Below are 20,822 nucleotides of genomic sequence, written 5' to 3' on the forward strand. Positions count from 1 at the left end.
AACCCACAAGGGCAGTTCAAAACCTCCAACCACTCCTTGGGAAACAAAGTGGGACTTTCTATTCCCATAAGAGTTACAATCTTGGAAACCCACAGGGCCAGGTATGTTCAGTCCTATAGGGTCTCTATGAATCAGGTTCTCCATTGACTCAATGGCAGGGAATTTTTTGTTTAGTTTTAAAATGCCTTGCAATTACCAAGAAAAGCAATATTTTTAAAAAAATTAAAAAACAAAGAAAGCACTATTCTAGAGCTTCCTTCTTAAGAGAAAATCCCATCATTCTCAAGGGAGAGCGGCGGAAGGGAGGATTCAAACCCACAGATGAGCGCGTGAGAATGTATTCTGTTACTTGATCAGTCAACTAAATGGACAACAGTGATTACGGGGTAAGTAAAACCCCTTAGATAGACCTTGATGTTCGGAGGAAGACAACGGATAGGAGAGAAATGTTCAAATCTGTTTCCCTGCACATCAGTCTATCTGAATATAACAAATTAAGTCACCCTCCCATCCCCAACACACAGTCACCTTGATGACCCGACCACATTTTTTCCAGCTCAGGCCTCGCAGAGCCGGCGGGAGATTTGAACAAGGCTGCCCCCTCCTGGTGGTGCTTCTCCGTAAAGGCCTTCAAGTGTGTCCTTGTCTCTTGGATCACAGCAGGAGCATCAGAAAGTTGGTGGGAAAATGAAACGTTTTGAATCCCCTTTAATTAGGTGATGATGTGAGGAGCCGGAGGGGCAGAGGCCAGGGCAGTAGAAATGAAGCAGTCCACCTATCGTCCTAAGCCAGTCTCGTTCTTATGTCTCTGCCACTTCAGTTCCATGGGAGCCTGTGTTGGTGGGGAAGCGCCTTGGACAACAAGATGCATACATTCATTCCCAGTTATTGACACGCAGGATACCCTGGGTCTCCCTTCAGATTTCCCTCTTTAGAAAATTGCTGCCAGAAATGTTGACTCTTCCCTGCTCCCAGCTCTGCCCTGGAGTGATTGCTCTCAGCTGAGGGCACAGCATCCCCCAAGGTCACCCAAAGACAGCAGCCAGACACAAATCAGGGTAACTCTGAAACAGCTTCCCATTCTGTATTTCGGCCTCAGCTGAGGCCTCTGTTGCAAGTGACTTCCACGACTCCCTTGTCCCTTCTTGTCTTCCTCCCTTCCTTCCAGGTCTGCCTCCTGAGAGCACTAGCCAGTGGGCCTCTCACAAGCAACCCCCGGAGTCAGTCCTCAGGAAACCCAGTCTAGGAGCGTGAATGTGCCAATCAAAGCGGAGCAAGCCACCTATGCTTTGGGGTTGACAGTTTCTGACAACCGGCATAGCTTTCCTAGGAGTGCTCCCAGTAGGGAGAAGAAAAGTAGCGTTTGTACATGTTCCTGTACTCGTTCTGCATTGGAAGGAGGGTGGGGGGAATGATACGCTTTTAAAACAGAAAAACATGCGCCTTTGGAGTGCACAGTCTACCCAGGAGAACCTCAGCGTGCTCCCACCTCTGGGACAATGGTGCCCAGGACTCTGGCGGAACACTCTGTAGCAGAAGTGCCCGCTTGGCGCTGTTTAAATTGATGGTGAGGCGACGGGTCCCTCTTACCTCCAGGACGAGCCACAGCTGTCCGCCCACACAGCGATCCGCTTTGTAGAACATCCCGTAAAACTTGACAACGTTGGGATGATTAGGGAGAAATTGCAAAATGTTATATTCTGCCTCAATTTCTTCATCCATATCCTAAACAGGATTAAAAAAAAGGTGCATGCTGGATTAAATCTAATTACTATGTCAGAAAGGCCACTGCTATGACATCAAAGTAGTCATTAAGCAGAGCACACCTACTCTGCATTCTTAATATGCTGGCAACCCCTACCAGCGGATATTCAAATCCCAATGAAAACCTACTAAGAATCATAACAAAACATTTCCATTCTTGTTTTCTTTAGCAATTTTTCTTTTTTTTAATTTTCAAATGTCTGTGTTTTCAAAGCTGTTCAGGAGACTCTAACTCAATCCAGGTCATAATCTCACTATGCAAACAAGCAGCAGCAGGAGAACCAGTGTCCAGCGCTCTGACGGAAGCCTAAGATGATCACATACCACAAAGGGGGGTCCTTGTCTGGAGGATCATTTGAGTGGGCTGCATCACTCTTTGCAAGGAGATCGCTGTGGCAGGGACCAGCAGGACAGAAAAAAACAATAAAATGGGCCAGAGATATGAAAAGTCAGGGAAAGTTTTAATTCTCCGTGAAGCCTCTTCCATTCATGTGAACCAGAAAATTTTAAAGTGAAGGAAAATTCTAATTCCAGGTGAAGTCCCTTCCATTGCTTTTGAGATTTCATTAAAAATTATCTCTAGAACCAAGTAAAGAAGCTGAAAGATGAATGTGTACAAAATACCATTTGCCAGTTACTTACACTGATGGGATCCAGGATTTTGACTGCGGCCAGGCTGCCATCTCTCTTATTTGTCACCTTGTAGACTTTCCCATAGGTGCCTTTGCCAATAGTCTCTATAATTTCCCAGGTATCCGTGGGATCCGGAAGTGACTCGAGTCCAAGCATCATGGGGTTGTAGTGAAATAATCCACACAGATGTTTCCTGGTGAGGAGAAGCTTATTATGTACAATGGACTTCCAGGATTGGGGACAGTGGGCTTCCAAAGCAAGAATATTTCTAGTTCTCAACCAGCGACTAACCTTGTGGTACATTTCTTTTTTCTTCTCTAGTTTAGGTAGACGATAAAAGCATTGGAATATCTTAAAAGAAATGGAAGCCAGTGGCAGAGTGGACAGGATTCTAAAAGTAGAGATAATGTATACAGACTGCAGCAGGAGGGAGAAGGCAATGAGGAATCTCTAGTCGTGACCACTCAAGTCATTACCCATGATGTTCACAAGCTGCAGAGTGGTACTGGGGATAGAGAGACAGGCAAAAGGGTGCAACTGGAGGCCCTGCGTCTAAGATCCTGGCTCCCAGGATACTACACTTATAACTAGGGCTCCCTAGTGTCATTGGAAACCAGTCCGCAACATCTGTGGGCCAAGTCTAGGCACCAACCATCGATCAGTGCACAGCACCCACTAATAACCAGGTCTTGGGGCCTGCAAAAATCAGCCAAGGACAGACCCTATCCATACATACAGCAATAGCCATGTGTGGACATTCACTGAAGGGTTAACCAGGACCTCCACACACCCTTGGCCTCAGCAGCAGTCTGTCTGGTAGGAACACAGATTGCAACAGAAAGCCACAGCGGTGCCCCATCCCTACATGTTGGCTGTCCGCCCCAAGTGACCTCATGTGAGCACACCTCTGCCCACTTCTAATTTTAATTCTTCCCTAGATGGCATTTTCCTAAGGCATAGACATTTCATCTGGCACATGGACCCAATTTTTCTGCTTATCATTTCTGCTGGGAACATCTCAAAACCATTGAAAACCAATAGAAAATACAAATCACAATGCCTGGCACCAGGTAAGACCCTGCCTTTCCGGAGTACACCTGGTGGGCGCATACACCACAGAGGTGCCTGCCTCCAGCTCCCAAAGAGCCTCGGTCAGGTTCATGTGACATGTTTTAGCCAAAGCTTCGCCGTCAAGCGGCGTCTGCCTTTCACCGGCTGCTTTCAGGAGTCTGGTGAATGCTAACCTTCCCTCTTGGTCAGTGTTTCACAAAATCAATCTTTCTTACAATGCTTGCCATCTCTGTTCCACTCCTGGGCTGCTGTTTTAAAGGAGCATTATACTACTAACCCAAATGGAAAACCAGTGTCATTCTTGACCTGCCTCTTGACTGGCTGAAACTTGAGCCATGGTGGTGAGTTCATTTCCAGTCATGAAGGGTGACTAAGGGGCTCAGGGCTCCAAGGTCCACCAGTTCTGGCTAGTCAGCCTGGTGGGGTTTTTTTAAAATATTTTTTAAATTTTTGAGTCTTGTTCCACATTTCTCTCCCACTCTATCCAGGGTCTTCTCATATGATCCCCCTAAGAGCTGTGGGCAGTAGTAGCAGGGCACCATCTGCCTCTTCCGGTTTCAAGGTCATGGATACTATGTTGTGGGCGTAGTCCATTAGTTCAAGTCTATTGGATTAATTATTTCCATACGTCTTCAGTTTTCTTCACTCTTCTTTCCTCAAAGTAGGGAGAAGGCAATACTTGTACTTTCGCTTTTAAGATCACCATTGCTACTTACCAAAGTAGAATGCAGGTCATTGTCTGTGTGGACCTTGGTGTCCCCTGAGACAGGGTCCTGAGCCCCCAGACCCAATGACTCACTCCTTCAGGTTGTTTGGTTGGATCTAAGAAGTTTTCATAACTTTGCCCCCTGTATGCTCCACCACATATATAGATAGGTATGTTTGCATAAAGCTGCTCTTTCTTTAAAAAGGGAATTCAGCAAAGGACAAAGAAGAATTGAAGGCTCATATAGCCAGATCGTTCTACGATGTAGCCAGAGGACCCAAGGGAGTACTAGCATGGCCTCCATGTAATTGAGACTGTGGTTAAAAGTCGCCATCCATAAGCCTAATAGACAGCATCTCTGCTCCCCCTGAAAGAAGGGCAACTCGCCCGACAGGCTGCATCCACAGTCAGAACCAGTGATGGGGAGGGAAAGACAGACGATAGGGGTTTGCAGGCATGTCCATCACGTATCCTGTGGCCATTCACAGGCCAAACAATGGTGTAATGAAATAGGAGCAGTTACCAAGGTTGCCTGTCCTGTCTCTGTAAAATCAATAGCTGATTCTCTTAACTCTGACGATTGATTAAACAGTCAGCCCAAACCATGGCTGCTTCTACAGCTCCATAACGACAGGTACCCTGGTCTGCAGAGCGCAGCTGCAGGCCTGCTGAGGGCTGACAGACGCTCCTGGTCGGAACATCCACTCTGAGAGCAGACCACACAAGAGAAGGGCCCGGAAGTGTTTGAAACAAGAGCAGTGCTGCCTGGAACTTTGTCCCAGAACCTTTAGACGTCCCCAGGGTAGCGCTGGGATTTCTGCAGCCACGGAAATGGGAGTTTGCTCTGTATTCAACGGTGTCTTCACCAAACATACGTGTGGGAATCTTAACCTCTCACTCTGCCTACCCAGCTCATCTTGCTTGGAAATGGTGTTTTCTTTATGTTCATTGAGAAGTCCTGGTGCCCTGGTGGGTTACTAACCACAAGATCAGCAGTTCGAAACCACCACCGGCTCCTCTGGAGACGATAAGGCTTTCTAGTTCCATAAAGAGGTACAGTCCACAGGGGGTCCTCCAAGGTTGCTCTGAGATGGAGTAGATAAACCCTAGTCGGTGGGATCTGAATCTAATCACATCTGAGTAATAAGAACAGCGGGTTAGACAGAGATCTGTTCACACAGGGAAGACATCTGAGGCACAGCCAGGAGCCCAGGGGTGCTCCAGGGCCACCCACAGGGAAGGAATCAATGTGGCCAAGCCCCTGGGATAAAAGAAGTCCTGTTCTTTAAAGTCACTCGCTTCGGTGTTAGCTCCGGCCGCCCTAGAGGACGAAGACAGCGCTCTATGCACCTATTGGGATATGCAATGCAAGGGTGACTTCGGGCACCTAGAGAACTTCGGTTGCATGGTTATACTCACTGACAGACAGAAAGGAAGACTAGGTCGATCTACAGGACCCCTGGTGGCACCATGGTCACTTGTTGGGCTCGTATCCATTCGTCGGAGCTCAAAATCAGGGACAAAGACGGGGTTGTCTACTCCCAGAAACACGCCAGCCTGGGAACCTCACGGGGACAGTTCTATCCTGTCCTATACAGCCTCTAGAGTTGGAAACGACTCGGTGGCAGTGGGTGAGGTCCCTCTGGGCAGAGGTGGGAGAAGGCAGGTGTCCCCATGGGATGTTCGCACCCACCAGATGTCCTGTGTGAGAGGCTGCTCTGAAGGGAAGACGGTGAGTGCACGTCTGCCTGCAGCAGTGTTAGGTAAACTGATGCTGCAGAGGCATTTGTCACCAAAGTCAACTTGCTCAGAGCAAGATTCCAGTGCCTCGCCTAAGACCGCAGTCTCCGGGCCCTTCCACTACCAGAAACAGCCAACGGAGGCCATTACCTGGAAAAGATTCCTGTTTGTACATCAAGAGAATGTAATTGTTAAGAGGGATATTTCCCACCTTTGTGCTCACATCAGTATTAGCCACCCATCTAGAAAATACACAAACTTCTCATACTCAAGCCGCACGAGAGAGAGATGGATATTTAGTAACACTGGTTTACGCTTACATATTCTCTTGGAACTTAAGAACATAGGTCTTTTTTGTTTTGCTTTGGTTTTAGAAGGCAAATTCCAGAAGGGCAAAGAACATATCTCTTTCAGGGGTGTTGAGAAAGTGATCCTTAATAATATTCTTACTGCTGATAGCTACCAGTGTTCTGAGAATGACTGGTTTGCTACTAACAGCAAAGAGAAGCGTTCTGTCACCTGGAGCTCAGCAGCAGGTCCGGGGTTGTCACCAGAGAGGGGTGACTTGCTAGTCAGACATCACACTGGCTCCCACATGGGGCTATAAACCAAGAGAACCACCAGAGTGGGTGTCTAAAGATGTCCGTGAGAGTTTTGGTCTCAATCATCAGCAGAGGATATACTTTAAAAAATAAACCATTAAGTATTTCCCTCCTTGACTCTGTCAACCCTTATAATGTGTAGAGGTTTGGATTCTGCAGACTTCTAACATCGCAAAAAGATAGAAAACTAGACATTATGCTTCTTGTAGATTCCATTATCAATTTACAGGCATAACAGTGGAAGAATGAAATACTCAACAACACGAATAAGCAAAATCCAGAAGACTGTAGAAAGCTCTAATTCAATGACCCAGAGATAAATTACAACTAAAGAGAAAAAGTCATTGGCAGGAGTAACTTCAATATTAGGAGAATAGTCAAATACATACCAAATGTGAACTACAATAGGCTTCAAAAAGTTTAGGGGGGAAGTGCCATGATTTTTTTAATCCATTTTCCATGAACTTTTAAAAGCCCCCTGGTGAGATCTACATTCACACAAGCAAGCTGCAGACATTGTAACATGTATGAGCTATCTAGAACACTGATTAGGTATTTGATGACACTGGATGGCAAGGCTCGCGGTTCAAACCCACCTGCTTCTATGAAGATTCCAAAGAAGCCTCTATGGAACAGTTCCACTCGGTAACACACGAGCCATAATTGGAATGGACTCAGTGGCAAAGGTCCAGTTCATCGTGGTGTGTTGATGATTGTTGTGAATTGTTTTGAGATGATCGTTGTATTTGTAGCTATGTTTTAAAAGAAAAGCTTCTTTTTCTAGGAAGACTCACTAAAGCATTCCTGGGTGAAATAATAGGATGTCTGGAATAAGATATAAGAGCGGAGAAAGTACGAAGGGGCATGTGGCAGTCCCACAATCTGTCAACTTGAGCGAAAGGGTGGAGTCTAACCCATCAATCAGGTCGCAGTTTGATGACGTCATTGGGAGATGCTATGGCGATAAATAGCTCACTGGAGGCCGGACCCAGTCTCTCTGCCTTCCCTTTCCTGTGGTTGAGACACTCAGAGAGCTGGAGGAGACACGTGGAGACCCACGCCAGCATCCAGACCCTTCCCCTGCCACTGGCTCCACCAGACTTTCTACCCACTGGCCTGTGATCTTCCTGCATTCGGCATCATTGCATGATTGCATGTGCTGCGCAAGTCTAAAGAGGAATTTATGAACTAGTATCAGACATATGAGCTAATATCGGACTTATAGACTTGATCTAGACTGGGCTGGGATGTTTTCTCAATATACAATTACTCTTTGATATAAAGCTCTTTTTATACACATATGAATGTCTATGAATTTGTTTCTCTAGTCAACCCAGACTAACACAGCGCATAAATGAAAGAAAATGAGGGGGAGCCTGGAGTGGACACCCAAAGCCCATCTGTAGACAAATGGACATCCCCTTACAGAAGGGTCACAAGGAAGAGATGAGCCAGTCAGGGTGCAGTATAGCACGGATAAAACATACAACTTTCCTCTAGTTCTTTAATGCTCCCCTCAACCCCACTATCATGACCACAATTATACCTTACAAATCCAGCTGGACCAGAGCATGTATACTGGTATAGATAAGAGCTCAAAACACAGGGAATCCAGGACAGATAATCAGGACCAATAATGAGAGTAGCAATACCAGGAGGGGAAGGGGAAGGTGGGGGAAGAAAAGGGAAATCAATCACAATGATCTACATATAACCCCTTTCCAGGGGGATGGACAATGGAAAAGTGGGTGAAGGGAGACAGCAGTTGGTGTAAGACATGAAATATATATATATAAATTATCAAGGGTTCATCATTGAGGGAGGGTGGGGGAAATGAGGAGCTGATTCCAAGGGTTCAAGTAAAAAAAATGTTTTGAAAATGATGGTGGCAACATATGTATAAACGTGCTTGACACAATGGATGTGTGTATGGATTGTGATCAGAGCTGTAGGAGCCCCCAATAAAATGATTTTATTAATAATAAAATAAAAGAAAATATCATAGCTTCTGTGGAGCACACCTAATTCCTCAAATTAACAGCCTTGCTTTTCGACACTTTAAAGAGGTTTTATGTAGCAGATTTACCCAACGATATATGGTGTTTGGTCTTCTGATTTCTGCTTCTATGAGCATTGATTGTGGAGGCAATAAACTGAAATCTTTGAAAACTTCAAAAAAAAAAAGTGTTTGTCAGTGCAGGAATTGTGCCTATGTGACTCCCCCACACCAGGGTGTAACACAAAGGGAGCAGAAGAAACAATCAGGCTCTATTTTAAACAGAGGAAGGAACATTTCCAAAGCTGTGCAGAAAGAGATGCCCCGTAGCAGGGGGGAAATGATCCTCGCACAGCACTCTAAACAACAATGCAGACACAAAACAAATCTCAGAGAGATATCTCAGAGAGATATGATTTCTGGGCAAAATTACTGAGCCTTAAGGAAAAAGAGAGGATTTTTGGGTTTGTAAGAAGCACACCTGCCAGTAGACACATACATCAAACCGATAGAAGGATATCTGCTCAGGTGTCTCTCCACAGCAACTTTCAATATCAGAACATGTGTCAGAGATGTATACCAAGTGCAGAGAAATGTTTTTAGAGCCAACCAAATTGTTGGCCAATTATAACACATATTTTTAGACATACAAGAACGCAGTCACTTCATGAGTCCTTCTTGGAAACGATGAGTTGAGTCCAAAATCCAACAAACCAGAAATGTGGAGCTACAGTTAAACATTGACGGGGGAGTGGACTTGATTTAGATAGGGAAGTGAGGTGCAACAGGAGTGGGAAGCGTGTTTACAGGTGGAAAATGTTATATTGTTTCAACAACAACAACGAAAATAAACAATTGTTTGCGAACAGGGGGCAGGGAAAAATTAAGATTGGTAGAGGTTTAAAATTAAAATTGGTAGAGGTTTAAATCCAACGAATAATGTTATGAGATACATCTCTAAAGTATCTGAAAATAGACTACAAATCTGTGACTTTCTAAGAAGAAAAGCGGACTCACTCATTGAGTTATGACAAAGACAAGCCACAGGGGTAAGAGAGAAGAAGAAAACATCAACACCTTAAAAATAGAGGGGGAGCCATGTGGCTTAGTGGTTACGTGTTGGGCTGCGATCCGCATGGTCAGCAGTTTGAAATGTCTCCTCGAGTGAACAGTTACAGCCTCATAACCCCACCAGGGGGTCTCTAGGAGTCAGGGTTCACTCAATGGCAGCGAGTTAAAAATAGAAAACATCATGGTTAATTTAGATGGAAGCATTAAGACACAAGTCTCTGCTTTATTAATAAAGGTCAGTTCTGTTAATAAGCTTAAAACACAGAGCAAACAAGTTACAGACTTGCACACCTTAAAAAGAAGTTTCCAAAAGTTTCTCTATAATGATGAGGGCAATGAATGTACAAATGTGCTTTACACAATGATGTATATATGGATTGTGATAAGAGTTATGTGAACCCCTAATAAAATGATTTTTTTTAAAGTTTCTCTATAATTTAAAAAGGTTAAAAGAAAATCAAAGATAAACCAGGCAAATAATAATAAAAGGAGAGTCAAAATATTAGTACTAGAAAACAGTAAACTCCAGGCAAAATCGATTGAAGAGCATACCGGGTTATTTGTGCTCCGGCAACCGTAATTTGAGCAACCACTATGCACCAGCGACTATTTTGCACACTATCAGAATGACGCAAGTTTCTATCAATAATGTTCTACATCTTTTGGTAGCAAAAAAAAAAGGTTGGGGGGAGTATCAAACTCATGAAAACATAAACTTCTAGAAAAAACAATACAATAGTAATCAGAGACATCATCAGCAATGAAAGAACAAAGAGGTAAAAATGACAACTCTGTATAAGGCCTAGAGTGTATGGCACCTAGTTAAACTAGCAGACACACATCAAATGGCGTGTCTCGCCCAGAACTGCTTTATAAGGGTAAAGCCCAGAAAACTAAACTCACCACCATTGAATCAATGCTGACTCATAGCGACCCTACAGGGCAGTGTAGAGCTGTCCCTGTGAGTTTCTGCGACCGTAATTGTTAATGGGAGTAGAAAGCCCCATCCTTCTCCCATGGTGGTCTCAAACGCTTACTCGGCAGTTAGCAGCCCAAGGTGTCACCTCTACCAGGATCCTTTATTTAAGGATAGATGAGATATTTTAAGAACATATTAGGCCACAAAGAAAAACCTCAATGCATTCCAAAGAAGTGAAATTAAAAGTCTCCCTTAACCACAATATAATTAAGCTAAATATATATATATATATAATTTAAAACAACAACAAAACAAAACCAATCTCCCTGAAAAGATCTTTCAGATGTTGACGTGAAGAAGAAAGTCAAAACTGAATTAGAGAGTATGTAGAAAATAATATTAAAGATACTGCCTGGGCCGAGGGTGCGGGTGGGTGGGATTTGAGAATCTGGGCTCAAAGTAAAAACTTACAGTCTTAAATATTTAACAAGGAAATAATAATTAATTAAGCAAGCATTCTAGTCAACCCAGTAGAAAAGGAGCAACCAAATAAGCATAAAGAAGGCAGAAGAAACCCTACTCGTGCAACTCTGACCCTTAGTCACCCTTTAGGTCTGGAAATGAACTCACCTCCGTGGCTCAATTTTCAGCCAAACAACAGCCAGTCTCTTAGGGGAACAATAGACAAAGAGTTGCGAACACCTTAGTGTGATCAACTGTTTGAGATCAAAAGGGCAGCATTTACCCAAGAACAAAGTTCAGAAGGGAAACAAGAACCACAAGGAGGTCAAAGGAATGGCAATCAGGGAGCTGAAACACAATGTACATGCACTGTCTGATGGAAACGTATCTGCAGAGGCCCTGGAACTAGCACAGGTGTGGTAAAGCCTCCCATCACCCAGCGTGGCCTCCTGGCTCAGGATGCGAAGACTGTTCTTGGAGAAGGTCTATCTCTTCTCCCTGCCCATCAAGGAGCCAGAGATGGCTGACTTTTTCTGGGGGCTGCCCCTCCCGGATGGGATTTTGAACATTATGCCTGTGCCAAAGCCAGCATGCCCTGCTGAGCGAACCCTATCCAAGGCTTCATGGGGTCCGAGTATGAGGTGCTTCGAGGACCACCAGTGAAGGAGTCATTATTCTAACCAACTCTCCATGGTCTTCCATTTAGGGAGCCTCCTGTGGGAACAAGATTGGCGAGCCCCGCACTGTCTCGAGTGCAGGTGACTAGTTACAGTGACTCTAAGGGGGTGTCCCCCTCATCACTCCTAGAAGCACTGGTACCATCTCAGTGCTGTGCCGGAGAACTGTTGCTGACAGCCGTAATGACAAACCCTAACTCATCCAGAGGCACCCCTTCAGTATTGCCTGGTGATCTGCTACCCAAAGGTCACAGCGTTGAAAACTCTATGGAGCACGATTTTTCTCTGCTCTCGTGGGATTGCCACAACTCGGCATAAGAACAGCTCACCCGGGGCTGAGCATCTCCTAGACCTCTCATCCCCGAACTTTAAAGAGACCTGTTCACCAAGTCTCCCTACCGGAAGGTAACTGACCATCAGTGAGCAGTCACAGCAGAGGCTCTGTGCAGAGGACCCAGGCACCAGGTAGAGCCACCGTATCATGGCTTTACAAGAAAATAAAGTGAACTAATAATTTCATTACCATTTATACCTTTTTTAGGACACAGGGGAAAAAGGACAAAAGTCTTACCAACGTCCAAAAAAAAGGAAAACTAAAACCACAACTAATCACAGTTAACAATAACCATGTAAGTCTAAATCCTAAATTAAAATTCAACTATGAGAATGTAGCAAAGACAATTCAATATTGTAGACTATATGAACATGATCCTTCCCATTAATATATCAAAGTAGGAAATCATATGAGCAAAGATACCCCAAAGGAATTTGATACATTTCGATTTTCACTTCAGTTTGTGTAGGTCCTTAGAAAGATTGAAAGAGATAAGTCATTTATAGCATTAAGTTGCATTAAAATATATATTTGGGTATCTCAAACTAAAAGTCAACATCTTGCTTAATGGTGCCTTACTAGAGCCATCACTAATAGAGTTAGGAAAGGGTATCGTCATATATTATTTTGCAATATTTTAGAAGTGCTAGCTAAAGTAATTAACAACAGGAAGAAGGCAATCTGGTCCAGGCCAAGAGCACTACCAGACGGTTGTGGGCGACTTACCATGCTCTGACTTGCTGTTCCCCTACTGACATGGCCCACTGGGTGGGGAGAGGGGCTTCCAGACTTTCACGTGGCATGTGGGCACCTTGGTGCTCTTCCAGCTTTCAGTGCAGGAAATGGAGCTGGAGCTGGTGTTTCTGATCACAGCTATGCCAAGCTGTGTAGTGCCCACCCACACACCAGTAGTGCCCACTCCACCTGTATGCTTTGTTACTCCTCCGTGGCAGCATGGCAGTACCATCAAAGAAAATACAAGACTTTGGAAACAATTAGCCCAGAAGATGAAATAATTAGCCACCATGAACCTCAGCCCCACCCCCCAGTAACCCTGAGACCCGAAGAACTAGGTGGTGCCCAGCTACCCCTGTACCTACTCTGAATGGGGTCATAAAAGAGGGTCCAGAATAGAGTGGGAGAAAAAAGTGGAACAAAGCCCCAAATCATCAAAATAGTCCAGGCTCACTGGTCTGGTAGGAGACCGGCAGAACCCCGAGACTATGGCCCTTAGGCACGGTTACTCCTGGAACTGAACTCGCCTCCAGGGCTCAGCTTTCAGCTAAACCATACGGACAACTCGGAGGGAAGAATACCACCAGAGAAGTATGCACCCTGAGCACAACCAAGCATGCGAAACCAAAAGGCCAGCATTTGCCCAGAGACAAAACCCTGCGAGCAAGAAGGGCCCGGAAGAAGGGTGACTAGTAATGGTCAAACACAGGGAGGGAGGAAGAGGCAGAGTGTGAGGATTACAATCAATGTTATGAAACAAGATGTACGAATTGTTGCATGGAAAACTGATTTGCTCTCTAAAGTTTTGTACAAATCACAATAAAAAGGTGTGTTTTGTTTTAAAAGAATGAATGAAAATTAACACTGAGGAGATGGGGGAAAGGTGTAGAGAGAATAACAAAAATGTTTAAAATCCAAATGAATCAACTAAAAATGTTACAATTAGTTATTTTAGTGAGGTGGCAAAGTATAAGATTAATATACAAAAATCACATCTGTTTCTACATGTGAAAAGCAATCAATCATTCTATTTTGGTGAGTAGCCCCCGAGGTCTTAAAAGCACAGCCCTCTAAAGTGTAACTATTCGTCTCTCTCCATCTGAAGGACAGAAGACAAAACTCAAAAGACGCAGGGAGGCAATTAGTATAACGGACTAACGGGCCACGCAGCCATCCCTCTCTACAACCCGGAGACCAGAAGAACTAGATGGTGCCCAGCTACCACAACCCACTGCTCTGAAAGGTATCACTTTAAAGCAGTGGTTCTCAACCTTCCTCATGCTGCGACCCTTTCACGCAGGTCCTCATGTGGTGGTGACCCCCAGCCATAACATTAGTTTCATTGCTACTTCATCACTGTCATTTTGCTACGGTTATGAATCATAATGTAAATCTCTGACATGCAGGGTATATTTTCATTGTTACAAATTAAACATAATTAAAGCATAGTGATTAATCAAAAACAATATGTAATTATATGTTGTGAAATATTTATTTCTAATGACAAATAGAAGAAATTTTGTCTTGAAGCATGGTGTAGCATGGGTAAGTCTTCACGCCGGGTACTTGTAGGTGGGCATATGTGCATGTGGGCGGACCCGCCTGGAGACAGATAGAGGAGCAGTGTCTCGGTTCCTAAGACAATTGGAGATACATGTTTTCTGATGGTCTTAGGCGACCCCTGTGAAAGGATCATTAGAACCCCAAAGGGGTCATGACCCACAGGTTGAGAACCGCTGCTTTAGAAGGTCCTGGATAGAGATGGGGGTGGGTGGGGCAAGGAATATGCAGCAGACTATAAAAAGACCAGGATTACTATGGAATAGAGACTGGTGGAACTCCTGAAACTATGGTTTTTAGCCACCTTTCAGATCTAGAGTTGAATGCACCAGCCTGGCTCAATTTTCAGCAAAACAATAGACAAATCTTTATGAGAAATGCTAACACACACCATTTGAGGTCAGAGGACAAAGTTCAAATGTTCAGAAAGGAGGAGGAATAAAAATAGGAACCACAGAAAGAAAGTGAGAGTTGTGATGCTACATTGTGGGAACTGTACTCAATGAGATGAAACCCAATGTGTGTGAATTGTTGAACTGAAAACAGACTCTGTAACCCTGCACCTAATTCCCAATAAAGTTTTGTTCTTAAGTAATCAATAAGAAAACGAATGTCATTTTAGTATAACTAAAAGGTAAAATGGTCAGAGTTAAACCTAACAAAAACAGAACAGGATGTATGTGAAGCAAAACCTTTAAGTTATAGGAATGAATAGACTTACATAGATGGAAAATCCTCTCTTCTTCTTAGATAAGGACGATGTCAACTCTACCTTCAGTTATTTCCCAAGTAAATATAGTGTATTTTTTAATTTGATAAAATGGTATTTAAGGTCACCTAGAAAGTTAAGCATGTGGGAACAGAAAAATTCTGAAAAAGAAATATTAAGACTATAATCTGATCAAATATTAAAATATACTATGTAGTGACAGTAATTAAAACACTTTCCTGAAGGAGAAGACATAAATATATGGATGGATAGAATCTAAAAGTAGACTCAACTATATAAGGACATAGGACATGATAAAGATCACACTTCAAATCAATGAGGAAAATATGATCACATAACACTATTCACTGAATATGGTTGGTTTAACTTTCTGACTAATTGTTAAGGAAAAGAGCTAAACTAGACAACTCCCTTACTCCTTTCATCAAAATAGACTATACTAGGTCAACATTTTATAAAACAGGTAAAACGTGTTATCATCTCAGCATTGGCAAGGGATTATCCCAAATAGAATAAAATAAAATAAAATCTGAAGGTAACAAAAAAAATGTTTATGTCTCTGCAGTCAAAAATAGTTTTAAAGTATCTACTGTTCTTGTTTTCAAAAATGAACTAGGAAAGAAATTTGCATCAGGAGCTCATTTCCTTATTTATCAAGAGTTTATAAGAAAAGAAATAAACGCAGGGAATCCAAGACAGATAAACCCTCAGCACTAATATTGAGAGTAGCGATACCAGAAGGCGAAGGGAAAGGTGGGGGGAGAAAGGGAGAACCGATCACAAGGATCTACATATAACCCCCTCCCACGGGGATGGATAGCAGAAAAGTGGGTGAAAGGAGACATGGGTCAGTGTAAAACATGAAAAATAATAATTTATAAATCATCAAGGGTTCATGAGGGAGGGAGGAGGAGAGGAGGGGAAAATGAGGAGCTGATACTAAGGGCTCAAGTAGTAAGAAAATGTTTTGAAAATGATTGGAAGCTTGTATGTATTATGATAAGAGCTGTATGAGCCCCCAATAAAATTATTTTTTTAAAGAAAATAAATAGAAAAACATGTTTAAATGTGTGATGGACATAGAAAAGCTGTTAATGTGCAAATCAAAATATGTAGAAAACAGATTCACCATTTATCTCGTACCAGACTAACAAGATTGTCTAAAGTTTGCTAATACTCAGTGTTGGCAAACATATGAGGAAATATGTATTTGGAAATAATATAAGTGAGAATGTAAAGTGGCACTGCCTTGTTTAAGGCTAATTGGTTAAAATTTATAAAATGCTGAAACTGTTTTGTCTCTGTAACTCTACTGTTAGGGATCCTTGTACATAACCTCTACAATGCACATTTAGATTAATTATACTAATAGACCCAAACAGAAAAACTACGATCATCTTAATAGATGTAGAAAATACACTTTTAAAAAAAAGAAGAAAAAACACTTGACAACCAGCATTTTCAGAGTTAAAGCAGAAACAAAACTCACCAAACTAGGCCTAGGACTTCTTCAACCTGGTCAAGGTCTCTAGAAAACACCCACAGGTAACACCGCACTCAATGGTGAGAGAACGAACATCAGGAACAAGGTTAGGACGGGCTGTCTGCTCTCACGCCGCCCACAGAACTGTGCCGCAGAGGCCCCGGCCAGCATTTCTTTCCAATGTTCCGAGAGGAAGACGGAAAATGGACTTTATTTGCAGATGAGATAATCATGTATCTTTGAAGAATGGAATAAAAAAGGGACTAAAACTCATAAATGCGTTTATCAAGATTACAGGATACAAAGGCATTATTTTAAAATCAATATTTCCAAGTTAATATTTTAAAATCAAAACCTTTCAGCACAACAATACAGAAGCTCCACTCTTACTTCATACAAAAATTAAGCTAACATTGAGTATAGAACAAACGCTATGACTAAAACTCTATTAAAGGCCACGCGGCGCTGGAGAGAAGGCAGAGAGGATGGGGTCTGTGGGATCGCCGTAGACGCTACCTTCAAGCCCCTTGGTGCCTGGCACACTTCATCTGCCCGCAAAAATCTAGGAAATTTCCTACTGCCTTCTTATAAGACCCTCCCCCTTTGTACAAGCCATTTGCTTGAGTTATCATCCCTAAGAACCCAGAGGGGTCTGAGGCGAACCCTTGTGGAATACCTGGTAGCATTCTCATGGAAGAAGGGCAAGTCTTACCTGACTGAAAATCAAGCAACCAGAAGCTGGTGCCCAGTGAACACCTGCAGTTAGCCAAGCACAGCGATTACTTTTTAAACAGAAACTCGTCCGGCAACATTTCGTAGTCCCAAGAAAAGTTCATCAGGAGGTCTTCTCAGAAGAAGCTGCTCAGAATATGCAAGTGTTCGGCCACATTACGTAAGCAGCCCCCGCAGCTCTGTCTGACCACTGGTCGGCGTGGGCCTGGGCGTCCAGCCCTGCTCCTCTGGAAAGTGAGGGGCTGTCTCAGATGTAGTCTCAGAAACCCTGCCAAGGGTGGCGAGGAGCCGGAATCAACTCTAGTTGTGGGCTTTTTAAAAATGTTTGTTTTCACGTGAATATATTTTTCTTTTCAGAAGTTTACATGGGAATCACAAACCACAGATAACACTCCAAAACCAAATTCACTGCCATCATCTCGAGGCTTAGGGGCCCTATAGGACACAGTAGAAGCGCCCCTGTGGGTTTCTGAGGCTGTAAAGCTTTGCGGGCGCAGAGAGCTTCATCTTTCTCCTGAGGAGGGCTGACCTTGAGGTCATAACCCACTACCCCACCAGGGTGCCTTTAAGCCATAGCAGAATTCTCCAAACCTGAAAAATAGCTTTTAAGAAGAAGCTAGAAGAGCAAAACTCATGTAAAAAGCTAAATATAATAAAAATTAAAATTTAAAAAAAGCTAAATATAACAAACAAATTAGAAAAATGATTCCAAATTAACATATAAGCAAGTGCACAGCAGGATGGCAAAGGGGGTATGAGTCTGGCTTTTCCACAAAGGGACATTCTCGGCATACTTCTAGATAGGACCAGCTCATGGATGGTGCTAATGCCCCCACTAGACGACGCCTTTCTAATTTCTCTGCTAAAGGTGACCACTCCTCCTCAGAGCCCCCCTACATCCTGGACCGTGCCCTAGACGCTATCACGCTGCCTGACAGTTGGGTCTTTTCTACCAGCGAGTCCCGTGACAACAGAAGCCATGCCTTATTCATTTTTTCTGCCCCAAAGGCAAATCCTTAATACGCAGCAAGTGCTCAACAAACGCTTATTTAATAAAGACATGAAAATCAGAACTTTAAAAGAACCAATGGTGTTCTTTAATTAGAAAAGGGAAGTCGTGGTTTCATAAAACAGAGAATAAAGAGACATAAAAGAAGAACACTCCTCAGAGCCACCGCTGGGATATAGGTCACTACTCTTCGTTGCATACACACATGCATCATGTGCACACACATACACACACAAGAAGAGGTGTGGCTTTGTTTCGCGAGGTGAATGGTCATGTTTCTGGCCTTATTGCTCAACTGAATCGCTATTTAAAAGGTTTCTACCCGTCTCGCTCCATTTCTATCAGTCTCTATCAAATTCGATGCACTTACTCAATCTTGGTCCTCGGCCCCTGCAGCCTTCACCGTCACTCTCCACCTTCAGCTTTCCAAAGCGTTTCCTCCCTCAGGTCCTTTAGATCTCCCTCTCCTGGTTCCTCTCCCGCCTCTCCACTGCCTGTGTCTGCTCCCTTCTCCCCAGCAGGGGGGACACTCACCCCGAAGTCCTGCTTCGAGCCGTCAGTGTGTCTTCCAAACGTCTCATCTACATCCACAGACCATCATGTCCTGGTAGCGGCTCTTGCTCTTCAAGCCAGACACACCGGCCACACATACCCACTTCCACGCGCCTCCTAGTTTCAGAAACAGAAGCTAAACCCAATACCGTTAGCTCATCGAAGCCACTACTGCACTCTCTGAGGTCTGGGGAGATCCTACCATTCCCCCGGGCCCTTCGGCCCCAGCCCTTCTCTGACTGCCCTGACTCCCATCAGCCACCTTCATTCATGTCCAACCTTCCTTTCCATTCTCCTCCGTGTTCACCGATGCTTTGAAAAAATCTTTGAATGAGTCTCTCTTCCATCCATTTCCGTGTATTACAATTCCTCAACCAGACACAACATCCAAACCATGGCACCGCCTTGCATCAATGACTAGCCCATGGAAAACCCCGACCACCCAATCAAAGTGTGGCCTCCTGGTTGTAACCTAAGGAAATGCCCCTACAGAGACCATATTGCACAAAAAGGACTCATTCACAGGTAAGGGGGTGGGGGTGATATTCAGTGTATCTTTGAACCCTTATGTAAGAGAACTGAAATTCTGACCATACTGCGACTGGGACTCTGTCCTACAGGCCGCCAGGGCCGCCACCCATAGCTAGCTGGCTGGGATTGCTGAAACCTTCCTCCTCACACCTAGTGCATCTCCTTCATTCGTGGGAGATGGAACTGAACCCCAAACTGGTTGTTCCTTTCTTAGTACAAGCTATGGTTGGGACACTGTGATATAGTCACGTAGTGGGGGAACTGTGTAAGGTCAATCCCAGATAGACACTCCACAAATACATATTGAACATCTCTTAGGAACAAGTTATTGGAAAGCCATAGAACGAATCAGACTCAGCTCCAGTCTAAGTGGCACATGGTACCTTAAAAATGCACGCACAAGCACATAGTGAGGCTGCAAAATAGAACGATGAGGGTCCATAAGGAGGGACCGGAGACCGTCCTTCCAAAGGGGAAGACTCGGGGATGGCCTTTGATTTGGGCCCTAAGAGGAGGCTGGCACTGCACACAGAGGTGGGCAGAGGCTTGCCAGGCTGAGGAGCAGGTGAAGAGACAGGAAAACGGATGCCAGGTTGGGAAGCATGGTGGGTGAGTTTGGGGAGAGCCGGCAACTCTCACATAAACATCCCAGAAACAGTTGTTTTCCATTCCCCATCGCCTCACACTTTGAACAACACGGAGAGATGATGTAAAGTATGTTCTGTAAAGGAACTTTCTATGTTATTTTCTCTTATTTGAATCTGTTTGCCTGCTCTCCTGCACTAACAGCAATTGGTATGGATTTATGTATCTATTTGTTATTTACTGTCTTGCTCCACAGAGTGTAAGCTCCATGAGGGCAGAGGCTTACGGCACATGCTCAATAAATGCGCCCTGAAGGTGAAAGATTGACTGGGATGGAATCTCGGAGGCCTTGAAGTGACCTTGTAGAACTCGGCAGAACTGACCCTGTGGGTTTCTGAGACTGTCACTCTGTTGTAGGAACGAGAATAGAAAGCTTCATCATTCTCCCTCCAAGCAGCGGGAGGTTCCAAATTGCCCACCCAGCGGGCCTCGGCCCCAAGTGTAACCACTACACCTCAGGGCTCCTCTGGAGAGTCCCTCGGAAAGCCAAGTCTACCCAGGATCCAGCTGGGGCTTGCCAGGGGGCAGGGGAGGCGCAAGAACAGAACCTTACCCGCACTTCCCATTCTGGGGTCGGGGTGGGAGGAGCCAGGGGAGGGACTCAGAAAGGTAGAGAACAGGGAGGGCACCTGAGGAAGAGGTTCAAAAAGGGCCTACGAGCTGGGCTAAATGTTCTTGAGCAGGAAAGGAGGAAAAGAAATGAAGAAAGACCTCAAATCGAATGCCACAGGGCTCCGGGGAGGGTGTCGTGAGTGAGACCCTGGTTCTAAGCGTGCTACCTGTGTGCTCCGAGGAAGAGTCTGTCTACCTGTGTGCTCCGAGGAAGAGTCTGTCTACCTGTGTGCTCCGAGGAAGAGTCTGTCTACCTGT

The 20,822-nt window shown here is 44.3% G+C and overlaps 1 protein-coding gene across 2 annotated transcripts in view; it reads right to left on the bottom strand.

The window, feature by feature from the left end:
• The window catches only part of LOC101639637 (myosin-IIIb), a 315,696-nt gene that overhangs the window by 285,274 nt on the left and 9,600 nt on the right, over nt 1-20,822 (bottom strand). For both annotated transcript variants that reach the window (XM_045299040.1, XM_045299044.1), the window contains exons 2-3: nt 2,407-2,590; nt 1,591-1,725 (exon numbers count right to left, since the gene is read on the bottom strand). In XM_045299040.1, coding sequence (XP_045154975.1) covers nt 1,591-1,725; nt 2,407-2,556 — 285 coding nt within the window. In that variant the 5' untranslated portion in view covers nt 2,557-2,590. The remainder of the gene's footprint in view (nt 1-1,590; nt 1,726-2,406; nt 2,591-20,822) is intronic.

The sequence above is a fragment of the Echinops telfairi genome, unplaced genomic scaffold (assembly GCF_000313985.2).
Source record: "Echinops telfairi isolate 266 unplaced genomic scaffold, ASM31398v2 ScPeMD7_4;HRSCAF=17, whole genome shotgun sequence".
NCBI classification, from domain to species: Eukaryota; Metazoa; Chordata; class Mammalia; order Afrosoricida; family Tenrecidae; genus Echinops; species Echinops telfairi.